This window comes from Botryllus schlosseri, chromosome 4 (genome assembly GCF_051294905.1).
Source record: "Botryllus schlosseri isolate E-star chromosome 4, Bs_hap1, whole genome shotgun sequence".
In the NCBI taxonomy this organism is placed as follows: domain Eukaryota; kingdom Metazoa; phylum Chordata; class Ascidiacea; order Stolidobranchia; family Styelidae; genus Botryllus; species Botryllus schlosseri.
In genome coordinates this window covers 23,762,063-23,781,518 of record NC_137239.1, presented here as the reverse complement: position 1 = coordinate 23,781,518, position 19,456 = coordinate 23,762,063, and the positions used below count along the sequence as shown (strand labels likewise).

At 41.3% G+C, this 19,456-nt stretch overlaps 2 protein-coding genes and 1 long non-coding RNA gene across 3 annotated transcripts in view; 1 reads left to right on the top strand and 2 right to left on the bottom strand.

Moving 5' to 3' along the window:
* Positions 1-2,484: 2,484 nt before the first annotated feature.
* On the bottom strand, positions 2,485-12,928 carry LOC145438302 (sushi, von Willebrand factor type A, EGF and pentraxin domain-containing protein 1-like). The gene is made up of 10 exons (XM_080315695.1): positions 12,214-12,928; positions 10,397-10,585; positions 10,085-10,285; positions 9,516-9,743; positions 7,245-7,676; positions 7,000-7,182; positions 5,981-6,163; positions 5,253-5,444; positions 3,635-3,832; positions 2,485-2,845 (listed from the first exon to the last, which is right to left on the bottom strand). Exons 1-10 carry the CDS (start codon positions 12,278-12,280, stop codon positions 2,814-2,816), a joined length of 1,905 nt encoding a protein of 634 aa, XP_080171821.1. The 5' UTR covers positions 12,281-12,928; the 3' UTR covers positions 2,485-2,813.
* Positions 12,929-15,768: 2,840 nt separating this feature from the next.
* On the bottom strand, positions 15,769-17,742 carry LOC145438338 (uncharacterized). Its single transcript, XR_013914914.1, has 2 exons — positions 17,414-17,742; positions 15,769-16,209 (listed from the first exon to the last, which is right to left on the bottom strand). It is a non-coding gene; the product is annotated as an uncharacterized LOC145438338 (long non-coding RNA).
* The window catches only part of LOC145438291 (complement receptor type 1-like), a 44,230-nt gene continuing 40,597 nt past the window's right edge, over positions 15,824-19,456 (top strand). Inside the window, exons 1-5 of the mRNA XM_080315683.1 lie at positions 15,824-15,951; positions 16,092-16,322; positions 17,319-17,501; positions 17,916-18,107; positions 18,290-18,490. Of these exons, the coding sequence (XP_080171809.1) occupies positions 15,873-15,951; positions 16,092-16,322; positions 17,319-17,501; positions 17,916-18,107; positions 18,290-18,490 (886 nt within the window). The 5' untranslated portion in view covers positions 15,824-15,872. The remainder of the gene's footprint in view (positions 15,952-16,091; positions 16,323-17,318; positions 17,502-17,915; positions 18,108-18,289; positions 18,491-19,456) is intronic.

The following is a 19,456-nucleotide window of genomic DNA, read 5'->3' as shown; positions in this document are numbered from 1 at the left end:
TGCGAATCGCAAAGGAAAATAATACACCCGTACGTTTGGCCGATTCCAATATATATTTCGACTATGCCTAATGGTGGTATTTCAAAATGACAAAATGCAACAAAGTGATTAATGAAAACCGGAAGATGCATCATCACTCATTTTGTGCCCAAAATTTCGATTAACTTTCAAGGTGGAAAAATTGTTCGCGCTCCGCGCGACTAGAGAGGGAATCCAGATAACACTTCCAATTTTTGTGCAAAGATAGTAAGTCTGCGGGAATGTTGTGCCGCTGCAAGTGTAAACTTTTATACACAAGGTATATCTCAAGAATTCAGTGATGATACCACAAGGGCTCTCCGCGATGCGAAGTCCCCAGTAGTCAATTTAATATGAGTATATGACGTCCAGATGGGCCATATGTCCTATATATATTGAATCGAAGTAAGGCTGTGAATAGAAAAAAGGTCGAACACCCCTGGATCAGGCTTACTATACATAATCAGTGTGTTATGTGGTGAGGGGTGTATGAGTTTGAAGTTAACGTTAAAAGGGTGTACCACGACGAAAAATATCGGCAAGCACTGATATAGACTATGCAGATGCGGATATGGATACATGTACGGATCGCGTGGAGATACAAAGAAGAGAAGCCCATGTAATGGATACATCATCCGCATCTTCAAACAGCTAAGTCGCATTTCTAAATACTGACCAAGCATTGAAGTCGTACAAATCAGAGCATGAGGGATTATATATTCGCTCCTGCAGATGCCAATCGAGATATCATGGGTGTTGGCGTCAAATCCATGCAAAGATTGACCGTCGGTTGATGTCAGGATGTTGCTATAACCTGTGACAGTGACGGTATTCCACGACCGAAAATTGCCTCTTTAAACATTTATCAGGATAATGAGCGCAAAGAGATAGGAAGACCAGTTTCTGGTAACAAATCTCTGCAATTATCTCTAGTCGGCGAGTCGAACCATACGTTTTAAGATCGTAATCAGCAAGTACAGATCTTGACTCTATACTGGAATTTCATAATGATTTAGCCATCGCACATTGATGCACACATATATTCTGAAGGCCCGGCTATCTCAGTATATCCATTTAACATTTATCATCAGACAATGCTTACACGAGAAAAACAGTCTTTGCCTGTGGTCACATACTAAAAACTGGTAAATATCCGCTTTTTCACCATGAAAGTGGCTGCGGCCTTCAATACACTTTAGCGACTATTGTACGATACTGGGTCACTGCTCGAACTCGTGCCACAGGTACAATTACTTACTATATTGAAGAAACGAGAATAAAAGTCTATAATATCATATATTATGATGAGCCTTGGCTTTTCGTTTTGTATTATGAGCCACGCGCGATGTATGAAAACGATTAGCAGCGACCAAGTAGTCCATAGTGCTTCTACGGTTGACGAGCGTTAGGCAGATAAATTAGCATCGAATTTTTAACTCCGTTGAAATTCAGAAGAAAGTTGCGTTGCCTAATTAGACACTTCCTGTCACAAAACTTGTGTTTAGTGCTCCGGTGAAATTTGTAATCTCTCCTTGCGTAATACTGACTAACACTGCGTGCATGGTATTTCTGGAAGCAATAGTTTGGTTCCAAAGAAGATGAGACGTTTGGTCATCGCACTCGGAAAGCAAACAGCAGGTATACGCTTTCTTTCCATAAAATATCCTGCTTTGTCTATGCACTTTCTGTTCTCAGATATTATAATAAATGATCTCAACTTAATGAATAAATATTGACTATACATGTACTACAGAGTAATGCGCACTTTAGAGTAAATAATACTGAGCACCTAATAAGAGAAAGCCACACGGTGTGCGTTGGTGGCTGGGTCATTGTTTTGCTTCTGCCTCATTTACATATCAATTCAACACCCATTCCTTGATATCAGCCAATTTAAGACTGACTGAGGTGAGCGTATGAGATGATATTACCGTGATATTTTTCATCCTCGCGAATCTAAATTAATCTCAGAATTTAAATGATACATTATCATAAATTTTCCAAAACCTCAAACCTCACGCAGGTTGCAGAATGTGAGCTGGTCGACGAGCTCCGCACATGTGGATAGCTAGGACGAGTTGGTGACCTTTTAATCGGCGACACCGCCAATACGATCTTGAATCAAATAAAATCCGACTATCCGTATTTACATGCAGGACTGCACGTTGCTCAAGATTTTACTGGCTGGAATTGCGGGCACCTCTCAAACTGACCACTGTCAAGTAGAAGTAGAAGTAGTCAAAAATGGCAACCACCTGATGAAGCAGTAAATAGGCATATCTACTTGTAATACTTCGAAAAGTAAATAAGTAGGCCTACCTCGTTTCTGACAACTAGACTACCCATCAGCTATGTGTTAGTATCAAGTAATTGACAGTCATTTTTTTCTGATGCAATAGGAGCAATACGTCATTTTATTCTTCACTTTTTACCATCCAATACAGAATGAATGCTTGACTATAGAGGTCTTTTTATGAATTATATTCGACATGTAGCTGTATTTTGAACGCAACTGGAATAGATATAACCATGAATAATAACGGAAGAACGACGGAAGAACGTAATCGTAATCGATGTCATTTGCCAGAAAATTCAAGAACATGTATGCATATTGCATACATTACGGAATTATATACAGTTGTCTCCTGATGAACAGTTTGGCTCGTATATCAAAAGCAACGGTATCAATGACCGTGTGTCAAAATATAACATTGGCGGATTGAAGTTCTTGGTTCTTCCCGTGCCGCGAAGGGTGTGATCCCGCCGTGTGCTTGTTGATAGCAGATGCATGCTAATCACCCGAGGAGAGCGAGCAGTGACCATGACACTGAAATTAAGACGATGTGTAGACATGAGAACGCTGTTATACGCTATATAAAATGACGGATAGTGTGTCCGTCGACACCGCAACTCGTGAGTGGGACAAATGTACTCATAATGATGCTGCGCTGCTACGTTTTCACATTGAGTATTCTTCATCGGAGTCGCGGTGCCGCACACTGTACAGGTTTTTTGCACATAATGATGCGATCGTGTAGTTACTACTTCTAGGCGAGTTCAATATTCTTGTATCCCTTGTTATGACGTCATAACACGATAAATGATGCGGAAACTGTAAAGCTGTAACTTTCATGCATAGTGGTATAATTAAAAGCTGCAACACCATCGGGTTGCGGGTTCGAATCCGACTGAGGTCGACTCGAGAATTCCTACCTCAGTGTTGGAGGTTTATCTAGGCCCCTCTTCGCCATATCATCCGTGTAAGCGTCTCCTATAAAGGCCTAGAAGATGGCCGTGAGACAAGTCGGTAGCTACTTAATAGCTACGAAAACAGCTGGCGTGATGTAAATGACCAAAGTAGTCGACAAACACCATGAAAACCACAAACAACAATAATTTCCAGTTCCACTTACGGCGACCAATAAACTATGATTCTCGTTGGTAAATTCGCAAGGGTAAATTCGCAAGGTAAATTCGCAATACTTATCAGAATTGATAATAATCGAATCGAATTCGAGTACCCGCCCTACTAATTATTATATGTAACAAACATTTTCTGGTGCTCGAATCAGGATATATGGTACAATCCATATGCTTCCGCCAGCCAATCACTTACGGGCGCATCTCGGCATCCGCTTGATATCGAATTCGCCGTTGTCCCGGCATTTACCGGACACCGGGCCGTCGATTTTCAGAAAGTTTTTTCCACACGAAAATTTGACTTCTGCTCCGGGATCGTATTCGGTATGACTTGGGTCGACGGTCACGTCTTCTTCGAGCTTCGGAAGAGAGCATTTCTTGCGTATTGCTAAACCTGAATGGACGGTGTTGTTTTATCAGTGCGTCAACACCTAGACATATTGATGGCTATTATTATTGCCAGCTAATCCACATATATCAGTGAAAAGAATTAGAAATTGCCAAGATGTCTTTTTAGCCGGCACAGATTTACGTGGGGTACCTGAAACAGTTGAACATTTAGTCATTCACTGCACCAAATATGAAGACCCTCGACAGCAGCCTATCTGCAAGACCAAACAAGAGACGCGGTTTCGTTCCGCTCGGAAACATTCCTGGTTAATCCTATCACCATGCTGGGTACTCTGTTAGAATATGTCCTACTAACTCAGGGGCGGGCAACTTCTCCAGTCGGCGGGCCGGATATAGGAAAATTAGGAACTTGGCGGGCCGGATTGCTGAATCGATACATTATTCGCCCATTTATCCACCTATAGAGGAATAAATCGTATTTAATGACGGTATTTTAACGACAGCTATGTAACTTTAAAGCCATTTTTCGCCAATAATGACGAAGACAATGTGGATTTGAGAACAGCATTGTCATACAGGCACCACCGTGTCTGCTTCTCTCTGATCAATCAACACACGATGCAATCCTTAATTAGGATTTCGAGGCATTCGATAAGCCCTGTACCCCAAATGTTCTAAGATATCAATTCCTTGAAGTTTAGTAGGTGACGAGACAGCGTGGTTGTTCAACTGTGTGGCCAATTTTATCTCGATATTGAATTCATGCGACCCGCGGCCTCTACGAAATTTAAAAGTGGCGCCCGACCCGTGTTAAGTTGGCGACCCCTGGCATAAGCGGTGTCTTACAGAAGCCTGCACGTGTGCCGTGCTACAAGTCAACGGTTACGGAATCAAAAATTAAAAAAAACGGCCTGGTGTAAATGACCATTGTAGTCGACAGACACCATAATTACCACAAATGACATTAGGGTTTAGTATATCGTAAATGGCGATAATGCAACAAGTCTTCTCGCTTCGACGAACTTACGCGTATAAGCGCCACCCTCGCTCGCTGCGCATAAATGTGTATAATGACATACAGTCACTAAAATGCGACGTATGTAAGCAAGTATCTCGGAAGACTGGGGCCGGGGGCCACATTATCATGTAAGACGGAAAACTGTCCGCGGGCCGGACAAAATCCCTTCGCGGGCCGGATCCGGCCCGCGGGCCGTATGTTGCCCACCCCTGTACTAACTGGTCAAGATTTACAAAGACACGAAACGATATATAATACTCTCATTAGAGCTGGTGCAAAAGCCATTAGAAGTCGGGAACCAATATTAAACTCATACAACAACAGCAACAACAACAACAACACGGATTTACGATATGTACACTACAGTGGAGGATAGCATTTACGATTTTTCCAGGGTGGGCTCCAGGGTAAACTCTGAATATGATCTATATCACCCTTCACTTACATTTAGGTAGTGTCACGTGAAATCGCCCGTCCAATTCGCATACAGCGGTGTTCGGTCCGTGCAATTCGCTAGTTGCTTCGCACGAAAAGGCTGCTAACGATCCGATCGCGAAAACCTTTCGGTCAGGCTCTATTTTCACGGCAGGGTCTATCTTGCCGATTTCGCAGGACGTCGGTATTACATGTTGCGCGCCTGGTTTGCAAGAACAGTAGTACTATTCAGTTCATATAATTATCTGCACAGAGCCGCAATGCGTATTCGTGGCATTAAATATTTAAGAAATGGATAGTATTCTATTAACTACAAGGCATGGATGACGGGATGTTGTCAACTTATTTAACTGTCTTGTCTAATTCAGGGTGACATTGAAATTTTATGTCCACTACCACGAATCATGCAGACACAAGCTTAGTGTTTGTTGTCCGAAAAATCACCATACAAACAGTGTTACTAATTTGATACCAATTTATGCTGGGTAAATTTATACATCCAGTCAAGTCGTGAATTGGAATCGTATTCGATCACTAGGACACGTGATGTTTACTGATGGATCTGATGTAAGGACACGCCACAATAAGTAATGAATATTACGCAGTCCTCTGCGTATCTGCTTCAGCAATATTTTTAGGACTGGTTTTATCGAAGGCTCATACGATCCATCTCATTATATACGGGATATGACCGAGATTTCCGCAATTAATGGACGAAGTATAGCGTTTAAAGTTTACCTATCCTTCTGCATACGGGAGGGTTTGGTACGAACTGTCCGGATGTATGGCAAACCGACGCGTAAGACCCGACCAATTCGTAGCCCTCGACGCATTTGAAGATGACCATCTCTCCTTTAACGTAATATTCGTGGTTCTCAATCATTCTCCCGAAAACAGATATAACCGGCTTCTTACAGCAATCTTAATACGAAAATTAGCATATTGAATCAGGGTCTTCCGCAGTTGAAGGATTAGCTTACACCCTGGTGGGGTTGTGTTGACTTGAGTCCGACTTAAGTCGCATTTTTTCTGTGACTCGACTTGACTCGAGGCATTTTTTTAAATATAGAAAATGACCAGACTCAACTGGAGTCAATGTGTGCAATGACTCGAGTCAGTTTGTGCTTGTACTCGAGTCAACATTGTACCCGACTCAACCAAGTGATATGATACAAGACATTCTTCACAAGATCACAACTCGATTCAAGTCATACATTTGGATTTGGATGACCTTTAGGGGTAATTAACGTTCGAAACTGGGTTTGGTAATGCTGCTTTTTGCGATTAAGAAACGAACTGATAGAATGGTATAGACATTGGAACTATACTGACTGCTGTTGTACATTTATATTGGTAATGTATCTGATGGCGATAGGCATTCCGTGGTAACTTAGAAATAGGGTCTGAAACAGTCTTTTATCTGTTTGAATATATATGTTATAGGTGTGAGGAAATTAGTATACGATGAATGCGAGGCACTTGATATCATCAAAACAAAGTCGTAAAGAAGTGACATGCGCTTGATAATGAGCAATCAACACTGTAACTTAGACTAGGACTCGAGTCTCAACACAATGACTCGCACTCGACCCTCCGATTCTTGTCTTGGACTCGGGTGTGAATTGCAAATGACTCGAGTCAAAGCCATAAACGTGAGATTGACTTGTAACTCGGAACCTTGTGACTTGATGGTTACAGCCCTGCACCCTGGTATATAAAATGCAGCACATATCAACGAAAAGAAATATCCTTCTCACATCTAACACACAGCGGCGGTTCGTGCTCGTACGTCCCGTTTGACCGACACACTGTATGATCCCAGCCAATCAGCTTGTACCCAACCTTGCAGTCGAAAAATACTCGCTTTCCCGCGAACACAATCCCGTTTTCGATTCCGTAAACGATGCCGTTCTCCTCCGTGCGAGGCGCCGCGCAATACCCTGCGAATTCAACGTCCCAGTCGAGTCAAGTCACCAACTACGAGCACACTTAATACACTCACTCACGCAGTGCGGAGCTCCACCCGGCAGTAATTTCCCTTCTCTGCCGCAAATCGTTTTTTTATATCCCATGAGTTTGTACCCGGCGTTACACAAAAACCTCGCGACTTCTCCCACTTTGAGGAAATTCGCATTTTTTCGTGACGTCGTCATACGGCCGTTGAAAAACGCGTATAAGTTGCATATCGCTTTCCTTGACGATTTCCGATTTCTGCGGACACATACCGGAGGCCGCGGCCAAAAATTCCCACTTTTGAAACATGTGCTGGTGTCGGAGCCTTCGATTGCATATCCTTTGTCGCACTTGTACGAAATTATGTCTCCTTCTCTGACGCTGTCAACAGGGGATATCACTATCCCGTTTTTGATGCTACGGCTCGGTAATCGGCAAAGTACTTGCGTGCGCCGTTGCGGTAACGGGTTTTCCGATTGTCCTTAAAAATATAACGGTACATTTATGATATATTGTTGTCTCTGTCGTTGTTCGGTGAAACGAAAAGCGTTACGCTGGACAACTCCCGATTTCACTTCATTTTATGTGAACTACAGAAATCCTCAAACTCTGATCCACACGACATACCACACATTGACACAAGAGACCCACGAACTAGCCGGCACCAGGCGGTAGTGAACTCAGTAGAACAAAACCAAGTGTACCATGCCAAGATGTAGTCGGTGGTTCTCTAACAAGGGCTCGCGGTCCTTTTGGGGTCCGCGAGACAAGTTTTTAGGACTGCGAGAATATACAAACGATCCCGAAAAAAAACATTTTTGGAATGTAAAAAATTTATGGCAGCTTAATTGTAAAGCAAACTCGATGTTGGCACGGCCTTATATCGTTAATCAGCATAAGGTAGAATATCGTGGTGCAGAATTTTTCAATTTTAAAATTTTGTCTCGCTTCGCTTCGCGCGCTTTAGTGTCGCACTATGCATTTCTGGGTTTCATTCTGCGTATACCCAACTCCCGAACGAAATGCGCATATTTTACTGAAATAAGTCTACCTGTATTCGCAATTACGAGAGCATCGCTTGAGGCCGTTGAAATACTTTAGTCTAGGCGCACAGTCATCGGCATTTCGGCGCTGACCATTTCCACGCCACTACACACCAAATACTTGTGAATGAATGTTTGGTGAACACGTGACTTCATGAGAAGTCCGGAACCTTCGATATTGATATGATACAGCACAGAATAATCTAAACCCTGCGTGGTACAAATGCCACCCGGAGGAAAATAATGCTCCCCGTGTTCAAATGCTGATTGAAAAGTAATTTCACCTTTCGTTTAGTCTGGTACGTGTGAGTGATTACAGTATCTTATCTTGCGATTAGCAACAATCTTTACCTGAGTTCACGAAATAGCAACAGCATGCTTCAACAACGCAGTTATTAATATTGACAAATCTGATTCCGTAACTGTAATAAACGACAAGAAATAACTGCACACTGAATTTCAAAACACTGGTTAGTGCTTATTAAGTCGATAGAACCAAATAAGTCTTGCGTTTTCCAACATCTATTTCGAATCGTTCGCGAATCGCGTATACCACAGTTTGTCAATCGGACGGATAAAAGGTGGCGATATTTCCCGATGGGGTAAGAGGGTCTGAAGGCTCCGTCCCGCATTTATCAGGTTGATTGCCATGTGATGGCCAGCACTACCGTTCCGGTGATTGAATGTGAATTTGAACCAGTTCAATGCGATTCACGATATTAGAGGGGGTTCTCAAAAACGCAAAATACACAGCCGAGCTGGTCGGAAAATATCGTCATAGTGGATTTACACTGTTGTATCGCTCCTTACGAAGATCAATTGAAAATATAGGGCGTATATGACCTCTTTGACGAACAAGTATTCTGACCCGTGTCTTAAACGGACAAAAGAATATCTTATCAATGACTACATTTGGCATGCAGCAATTTTACAATAGGTGGTCACCATCATTAGAGCTTAGATTCTGACGATTTCGAGGGATCCAACCATTCCATATTGCACATGTCGATTATATCCAGTGCGAGTCGTCTGAAGTCTCATACTACATGTTATCGCGAAAGTATTTACACAATTATGACTTAATTATTTTGTGCCCTTATTTTAAATGCAACCTTAGTGGCAATGGTTAAAGATATAAGCTTGTGATAATGTATCCTAGATTTTTGGCTGGCCCTAAGGAGACTACCCTGTGTGCACCTTCCCTATAGGTTAATCCAGCCATGGCAGCGATGATACCTTCTAAGACAGCACTCCGTTATAATAATAAGATAACATACCAAAATTAAGTGATCTCGCCGCTGAAAGCCTCTGACTGGAAACCCTGGTGCATCTCGGTGGCCGATTCGATATTGATCCATTATACAAGCAGGTGTTTTCCATGCTTCCTTTCAGAACGTACCCGCGATTGCAGCGAGCTCTAACCTTTTCTCCGTATCTGAGCTTCCCGGAGTTGGGTGACAGCTTTCCAAATTTTATACTGGTTGGTATCGTACAGCCGCCCGATACTGACAAGAGTAGCTTGGTTATGAGATCCATTTAATTATTTCAAATCGCAATCTCTGGAATTGGATATATGTCGTACGAGTATGAGCGGAATAGCCAGTTTTTTTATTCAATGTCTATAGAAGGGCGGGATATATTCATTTTTGAGAGCTTATTTGAAAATCCCTCCTCATCCTAAAATGCAATCATCTAGCCCTAGCGTGCTGTGATTACCTAGGCTAACACGGTCGAAAAATTCATCTTTATGGCTCATTTCCCAATTCCATAACTTTCCTTGTCTACGTCAGGCGCATGGGTAGTAAACAAACGGCCAATATTTCACGCTAATCAAAATGTTACTAACCACGTTTACAATGCGGCACTGGCTCACGCAGCCTATTTCCAGCGACGCATATTGTTTGTGAATTCCCGATCAATTTATATCCTCTCCGGCATTTATACATTACGCGCTTCCCAATGTTGACGGTAATCCCAAGACTCGGAAAAACGCGACCATTGGCAGGGGTTTCACTTATTCGACATGTTGATTTCCCGTTGTCCTTTTCTGCGAATATTGTACAATACTGTTGCCGAGATTGGTAGTCATATAAGCATAGCTAGGGATGCATAAAATCTACCATTTCTCAGAGGAAATTCACAGAATTTGACGCAGTACCTTGCAAACATCTGGGCGTTTTTCCGTCCCATTTTCCTGCCGCAATACAACCTAGTTTTCTACTCCCTTCCAGTCGATATCCTGGATCACATTTGTAGAACACGACAGAACCGTAGGGAAAATCTGTTTTCAACGGTCGAAAATGCCCGTTCATTAAAGTAGGAGGTTGCGGGCAGGAAGGTGTCAAGTCTGAAACAGGAGATGTCATCACATGGAAGTAATTTAATTCGTACAGGCTGTGGTTTGAGACATGAACATTAGGGCTCTTCAAAAATGACTTTTTTTCTCAAATCGTACTGGCTACTTGATAAAATCGTTAGGTTACCTAATTTAAGCCTACACACAAAATTTGGTTCAATTCCAGCCAGTAACCGCTTTGCTACAGGAGAAGTAAGTTTCTATTTATTATATAAAAATGAATAATAAAAAATTTGAAAATTTTCTGTTCACCCCATGAAAGTGTTAGGCTGTCTATAGAAACGATGCTCACCAAATTTGGGTCAATTCCAACCAGCGGAAGCGGAGTTATTACCGTCGAAAAATTTGGATTTGAATAAAATAGTATTTACGGTGACCGATTCTTTGTTTATTTATTATAGTTGTGCTCACCGTAAATACTATTATATACAAATCCAAATTTTTCGACGGCAATAACTCCGCTTCCACTGGTTGGAATTGACCCAAATTTGGTGAGCATCGTTTCTATAGACAGCCTAACACTTTCGTGGGGTGAACAGAAAATTTTCAAATTTTTCGTTATTTATTTTCATATAATAAATAGAAACTTACTTCTCCTGTAGCAAAGCGGTTACTGGCCGGAATTGAACCAAATTTTGTGTGTAGGCTTAAATTAGGTAACCTAACGATTTTATCAAGTAGCCAGTACGATTTGAGAAAAAAAGTCATTTTTGAAGAGCCCTAATGAACATTCATCGACGCATAGGCCTGCATCTTGCATAGCAATTAGCAAACTCGTATTTTAGCTAATATACTGATATGCATACACTCGTCGGTATTCCGATTTCACTCAAAGATACGTTGGTAGCAATGAATGATGGGTATTCCGATTTTCTACCGGTACATTGGTACCTGCGTGTTGATAGTGTCAATAGTTTTAACTATCAATATTTCCTTGGTTTTATGGTGATTAAGGTTTCGACACGCATCAAGTCACACGAATTAGCAGCCACATATCATCGAAACCAGAACGCGTAGCACGCTGCTTACAATGATATAAAGAGACGAGCGTGTTCACAATTCAGTTCATCATAAACGTAACTGCTATAGCGAACATAGGCAGTCATAGAACAGATGATGAGCTGTTAGACTCTCGTTTTTTTTTCTGACGAACTAGTATTTATTACAGCATCAATATGAACTGATGATAACATTCGTAAATTATGCTACAGTGTAGCCAATCCTATTTCAACTTCCGGAATTGACAGATGGACTTATTGCGGGGCTGCTGTGAACCTACAGTCCTACATTCCTTGAGATTTTTGAGAAGGTTAAAACATTTTGCAGTCCCGAAAAACCTACAAAACAGTTGCACAGAAATATAGTGTTGAAGCGTTCATTTTGTCACTGCTCTGCAATTACGGATAATTACATCCAGACGAGTCATTGGCGCCACACATCCCACAGGGTCTGTTCAGTGTTCACGATGTTACCGTACACGACTCTTGTACTGTGCATTGTGCAATGCCTGTGGTTACGATATCGTTTGAAATTTCACTATCTGTGCCAACTTGTTGTTATCGGCTACATGCAAAGTATAGATTACATACTCGGAAAATCAAAATCAACTAATATCTCACCATTAGCTTCAATCCGAACCTGCTGCAAAGTAACTATAGCCACATACAAGAGTAATCGTAACCTCATCGCATGAAACGACAATGAATTACAACGTAGCTTACATCTCGAGATAGTCCACCACCAAAGACAGAGTATCCACGATGTCTCACTAACGATGTCAGCTATCTCCAGAGGAAATTGAAAATGATCGCGAGCAAAGTATTTAAATTATTATTTGCAATGACTGAATCTGTTTTGGTTCGGCGACACGTAAATCGATAATCACTTTCCAGCCTAAAGCTCGTTTTACTCAATCAAAGACGTCATTAAATCAACGTAATAATTACTGTTTTATGTCATTGTGCGCATTCATCTTTCTGGTACATTATAGAATCACAATTGCGGTATAATCGATCGGAGCATGGGTTATTTTTGGATACTCGAATGAGTTATGGTCACATCCAAGGCTAGCGAAATATATGTATTTCAATCGCCGATTAGCGTTTTGACATATACCGGTATATGCGACCGAATTGTCGGTCTGCAGCACAGTTTGTCAAACTAGCAATCGAAAAGTACTATTAACGGAGCACACCCTGATTCAACTTAAGAGCATTTTATCAATTTTGCTATTATTCCAATGTTGCCACATTTCGGACTGGTGTTTATCGGTCGTGTTTTTAGTTGTGGCAGAGAGACATAACATGTGTAGTATAAGCTTCTCAGGTCTCAAAATTTTCACAACGGCGGTGGTCGGATCACGACATATGCTTGTATTTCTTATGTAATTACACGGTAAGCGTGATTGATAACTTGATAAAGGCAGTTTTGTAATTCCAATGTAGGCCAGTGTCAATAGCAAGCACAAAAGTAACTCCATTGGACGGATCATATTTACTGAAATGCGATGCATATAGCTTACGTGTCTTCATATGACGCAGATTCATACATTATCGGATGCAGGACAGCGCTACACCTTGTGACTTCGCTTGGACATGATGATTATTACACAAAACAGCGGTGCTTATAGCCTTTTGAAGACTTCGTGATCCACGACATGTCAATATTTAGTACAGTTCGATGCATTTCTTTAGGACTTTCATTCTCTTGCACTCTCTCATGCAGTCTCTGTCAGGCGCGCTTCAACGGTTCTTTTGCTTCCGACTTATAGCTCGGCTCACTGCAATGAGATCGGCGATGAGGAGCCCATAAAACGGTCGCCACATAGAAGTTAGTGCTAACCGGGATTCGAACCACTGCCATTTGTGTCGCGACGCTGCGCCACTCGCTTCCCGGCAAACCTTGCAGGGGCATGATATGACCATTCTATTTACACGCACGTTTACATTTATGTCATCCACACTGATTGAAAACATCAAATTCTGGCTTCTCACTGGCGGCACCTAACGACTTGCCTGAGAGAAACGTTATTTTATACAGTAGCAGCTTGCAGAACGATAAAATACAGCACGTAACAAGCATGACGGTTACTTCTTATGAAACGCATTAATTTATAATGTTGATTGAGCTTGCTTTTACTCTGACTATCTGTTAATTGCTGGTTTGGTATGGTGGAAAGAGCAAGCCGAATGTCATATTGCATACCCAAGACACTGCACTGGTTTATCTTCAAAATTAACATTGTTGAAAACCCACATTCACAGCGGCAAGTTGATGGGAAATACAGCAGCAGTGGCATGACAATTTTATCAAGCTTTGGGTAGCCTACTCTTTAATTGGTTTAATATGAAGCACATTGTGGCTTGTACAATTCCGTGTCATGTATAGATACTTAGCCTACTGCTCAAAGGATTCGGTAATGCTGAGACTAGAAATTGCCAAGTTTAAGTATCATTTCCACTGCGGTCACTGCCCCGAAAGCTTCAATGACTTCTTTACCTCGGTATCAAAAGTGCATAAGTATATGGCACACGCGTGTCCACGTCGTCCAACTATCGTGTGGTGGGCCAAAAAGATCATCGCTTTATCAAATATGCCGGATCTGAAGTGTGGAACAGTATCTCGACTACAGTCGTCGAGCATGTCCACATTCAAGTCAAAATACAAGCAATTTCTACGGAATGAATACTAGTCAGCCCTCACAAGTCACCGGACCACGACCTGATATATCGATCTCGGCTTCCGTCACTTGCCATCTGATTTTGTCGCTGGTCATTTTATATTATCTTCTTTTACTTTCATTCAGTATGCATGCCTCCTCTTTACATCGCCTAGGCCCAGGTGGGTGTCTGATCTCAAGGACTATTCTAAGTCGTTTCGACACCTAGCTATCTTTTCATTGTATTGCAGTTTTGTGGTATTTTGAAATGATGAAAATAATAATAAACTAATACTGATACTGATACTGATAGAGCCGCTCTTAAAGATGAATTTGATCATACTTCCTTCTTTTTGTAGGGGTAGCAATTGCACAAATTTTTAACTACTCATGATTTCAAATGTAAAAGAAAACCAAATAACGTAAACTCAAGTTCAAGAAATAGCCTGTATTAGTATTATTATTCAATTTTGATTCATATCTGTCTAATCATAGAGACGATAGCTTTTACCCAAGTCATTTATGGGCCCCCTACGGCGCCATTGTCCACAAGTTGGTAACCCCTGCTGTACACAATACATTGTTTCTTTTCACATTAATTTGTTTTTCATTCGTATTGTCAAGTCTCATTGTGGGTCGCGAAGTGGTGGGTAAGCACTGTGTTAGTATGCTAAATTACAATCCAGGTATCAAGTTTCGACGATTTTCAATTTTCCTACAACATTTTAGACAGATTCGCGTCAACATTTCACAAAAGTGAGAGTGACCGGTAATTAATTAAGAATTGGGGTTTGGAGTGTTTGGCATGCGAACTCGAAACGTCTACCACATTACGATTGGGACATATTAAAGTAAACACAGTACTTTCTGCAGCACAAACCTAGTATATCTCGTTTCGTAGTTCAACATTTGCACAAATGTTGCTCGTAAATCTAGTACATTTTTGCCGTTACGCGAAGACTCTCTGAAATGCACAGATGCTGATACCCCTTTTGCACACATAACTAGTACCTCAAGTTTCAGGTTTCGTGTGATTCTGAAACCGAGATTGCCACCCGAATTTTCTAAATCGACGATAATTGAGGTGTTTGTGATGTAACAAACGCTATTTCACAACGGAAGTATCGCTTCGCATCGCTGCGATCAAACCAGTTTCGTGACGCAGCTTCTGATTGTTTAACCTCCGAAACAAATATACTCAAGGCACAGACCATCGGTTGCAATTAATGCTGTAATTGCCACGCGTCATCCCAACTAATTACATATTCACACACTGTTATGTCGTATATCATGTGTATGTTTATGTACATTATTTAACACGATCTTGGTCTTTATGCGAAAGAATTTTAATGTGTGAAAATTTTCGGTGAGATATTTGGCCCAGGCGGACTTGCTTTTTTCAACTCCGTGTAGCAACAGAATGGGTGTTCTAAATGATCGCAGCCTTCAGGATTTTGTACCTGCTGCTAATTAGAATTTGTTCAGTGAAATAGACGCTTTTACATTGCCCTGATCATTTTGATATTTGATTGTCTCCTGTAAGGTTCGGTTTGGTGGAGACATACTTTTGAAGAACCGAGTTGACTGTTAGCACTATCTCATACATCCCAACTGCTGGGTATGGATGCGATTAAGAGTTTAGTGGGACTGATTACATTTTCCATTTATATATTCAATGCGGAGGGTACATATTTTTCAGGTGAGTAAATCCCATTTTTCGAATGTGGTAATCGCATTGTTGATTTTAACTGTGTGCTGTTAACAACTGTCGGTTGTCATGGTATCATAAACGGAATGCTGCAGCAAAGAAATTCTTTTTAACAAGCGCTCTACTTCCAGTTTTAACAGGTTGTCGTGTTCCGAAGATTCCGCACGCAGGTATTAGAGGACAGCATAATTTCTTCACGAGTTACAGCTTATATTCGCAATACTCCATCGGGGCGTCAATAACTGTTGTCTGCAAAGACGAATATAAGATTGCTTCCCAACACAAAACGTATGGCGATGGGATAACCACGAAATGTACAGCAGGAGGATGGAGCCCGAGCTTGAGTGGCGTCTCCTGTGCTGGTAAGTTGGAGTTCTTTGTTAGTCGTGACTGGTAGGTGAAAGCGGACTTGGTCAACTAGCTAGTTAAGGAAGTTAGACCAATGGACCAGGCGCTCTTAAACTGGGGTCTGCGGTCCATTTAGGGTTCCGTGAACGGGCGATACGTTATCAAGAAACTACCCTGTTATCTTGTGAGAATGGCACCTTGTGTGCGGAATTGTGACTGTCTTGTCTATAGTCATTAGTTATCTCATTTTAGGCGTAAATAGAGTTTGGCCCGATGTGAGGACCTTCCAGTCACCGGCTTTTCTAATTTGGGGGTACGCGAGCCGCCCACAAAACTCAAAGGCGTCCGCGATCACAAAAGCTTAAGAACCGCTGAATTAGAGCGAAATGCCAGTAATCTAATTCTAATTAAATTTACTAAACGTTTCTTTGCTTTAATTCTAAATCAAATCTAACTTGTGAAATGCTTCTATGTTGTAATTTCAATTATAATCTGATCTCTGGTTTTTACGAAAATATTACAGAAGAACAGTATACTGCGAAACGAGCCAAGTTTGCTGTACAACCTTATGAGAATGGACTCTGTATTGATACGAACTAAACTTGATGCGATTTCCAAGTGTTGGCGGATTCAGTGATGCTAATTCTAATCTAATTTTGGAAGAACCGATTTAGCTATATTTCTAATTCCAAACTAAAATTTCGAAAAAAACACTACGTAGCTATGATTCTAATGCTAGTCTAATTCGGAAAAAATGCGAAGCTGTAATTCTAAATTTAATCGTATTTAGAAAACCTGGAAATCTTCAAGTTGGTTAAGTCAGGGTGGAAGGGCGTTTGAGGTATAGAGACGAGTAGGCGACACTAGTGGAAGCCAACATTTATACGAGGGCGATGGTATCTCCATTGTAATGATTATATTCTGGTCACAATTCACTGGCGAAGCTAATTTCAATGATGCTCCGTTGGTTAGGTGTAGCCGCTCAATTACATGTATACGTTACATTTCAGAAAAGCGAAAAGTTTATTGCTACCCCACCGAGTACCCTGGCTTGGTGATCACTCCCAAAAAATCATTCTATCAAGAGAGTGCGCGTATCACTTACAGTTGCGAACATGGGTATCACTTAATCGGCCAAGGGGTTGCGACATGCCTTTCGAATGGACTTTTCTCCTCCACCGCCGCCTGCAAAGGTACACTGCTTGTAATTATCAGAAAGAACGTTGTCATATTGCATAATCATTTCAATTTGAAGAAGATATCGCGCTGCTGTTGATGACTTGGCTTGGGCTACTTTGCTATCAATCACAAAGCCCGTGTCTGACCATTCAAGGGTAGACTGGAGGGCGAATGAGATTGTATCAAGAAAATTTGCGATAACGGATATTACAATACATATAGATGTTATGACGTCACAATGAAGTCTTAAATCTGGAAGTTGTTAAGCCGGCACATCATACGATATGTAACGTTACGTTGACAACCTTTACACTCTTTTCATTTCATACAATCTTCATTTTGACTAATACTTGAATCTGCATCAAGTCTCGAATTTGTTTAGCATCCTGTGTTATCGCATTTATGATTTTCAATGCATTTCGTCATAGTGATACACACCAGCAAAAGCTGCACGTATCCGGGAGCGCCCTCAAACGGACAGATAATGCCCTTGAAAGCAACGTATGCGGTCGGTGCCATTGTAACATTCTCTTGCGACACTGGGTATAGCCTTGTTGGAGTATCTTCGCAGAAGTGTCTTTCAACCCGACTGTTTTCTGATAAAGTACCAAGTTGCATAAGTAAGAATATTTGTCACATGATTATAGCGAGCATGTTACATCTAATTCTCATACTCAAAGTATTATCATATTAGGAACCATATTACTGTGAATATAGTTTGATCTGTTTAATATGAGATGAATCAAGTCTTGTAAGTGTCGGTTCGAATTTTTCAATTAACTAAGCAGCTTTTACATTTCAGAACCCCAACCGAAATGCCCACCTCCCGGTGCTCCACCTAATGGATATTTGATCACCTTGTCTGAAATAAAAGGACACTACAGTGCTGGAGAGTACGTTATGTATGAATGCAAAGATGGATTCACTCTGCATGGATCTGCCAGATCTTATTGTACACGGTCCGGGGCATTTGAGCCCGAGACGCCGGTGTGTCGTAGAAAAGGTAAGCTGAACAGCTTCTTTGAGGTACAGAACTTCAATATACAATTGAATAGTATATTCATATTGAAATGAACCCGAATATTTTCGGCTGACACTCGTCAGGGGTAATCGTCAGCAACTAGTAGAGAATTCGAAAGAATCTCTAGTCTCTTTACAAACGTTCCGCTGCAAGAGACTATCGATATTTGTGCGAACGCGCTTTACGGCGGTAAGCTAGCACCTCCCTCAATGCCGCGTAAAGTTTTTGTTGAACTTTTACAGGCAGCTACATGTTCTGTTGAATTTAGCTTTAACGATGTTATCTATAAACAAATAGACGGCATATCGATGGGATCTCCCTTGGGACCAACTTTGGCTAACATTTTCGTAGGATTTTATGAGGTCGAGCTTCTCACCCAGCGTGTGTCCGTCAAACCGGTGTTGTACCGACGTTATGTAGACGATACTTTTGTCATTTTCAGAAATGAGATAGACTGTGATCAATTTCTCATTCACTTAAACTCGCTTCACCCGGCTCTGTTATTCACAATTGAAAAAGAACGAAATAACTCATTGTCATTTTTGGACGTTTTAGTCGAAAAACATGATACCAATAAATTTGAAACATCAATCTTCCGGAAACCGACATTCACTGGCCAATACCTTCGTTGGAACTCATTTAGTCCTAGCCGCAGAAAAATCAACCTCATAGGCACCCTCGTGCATAGAGCGTTGATGATATGTTCGGGTAATAAACTGAACTCAGAACTTGACAATATCCGGAAAATCTTACTTGATAACGGTTACCCTGAACATGTCATCAACCGTGGCATAGAGAGGAAAGTAACGCATTTCAATGCAGAAAAGTCAATAGAGCCTACCGAACGAACAACCAAAGATGTTTACATCCATCTACCTTGGATAGGGCCTATTTCCACCCGCTTTGAAAAGCAATTGATTTCAGCGGTCAATAAGTGTTACGACACAG

Excerpts from the sequence above, each read along its gene's own strand:
- LOC145438302 (XM_080315695.1), bottom strand. The coding sequence starts at position 12,280 with ATGAGGTTACGATTACTCTTGTATGTGGCTATAGTTACTTTGCAGCAG. Across the intron at positions 9,744-10,084 it reads AGTGCCGCATTGTAAACGTG|TATCGGGCGGCTGTACGATA; the intron begins GTTAGTAACATT and ends TACTCTTGTCAG. Across the intron at positions 7,183-7,244 it reads TGGAGCTCCGCACTGCGTGA|GGTATTGCGCGGCGCCTCGC; the intron begins GTGAGTGTATTA and ends TTGAATTCGCAG.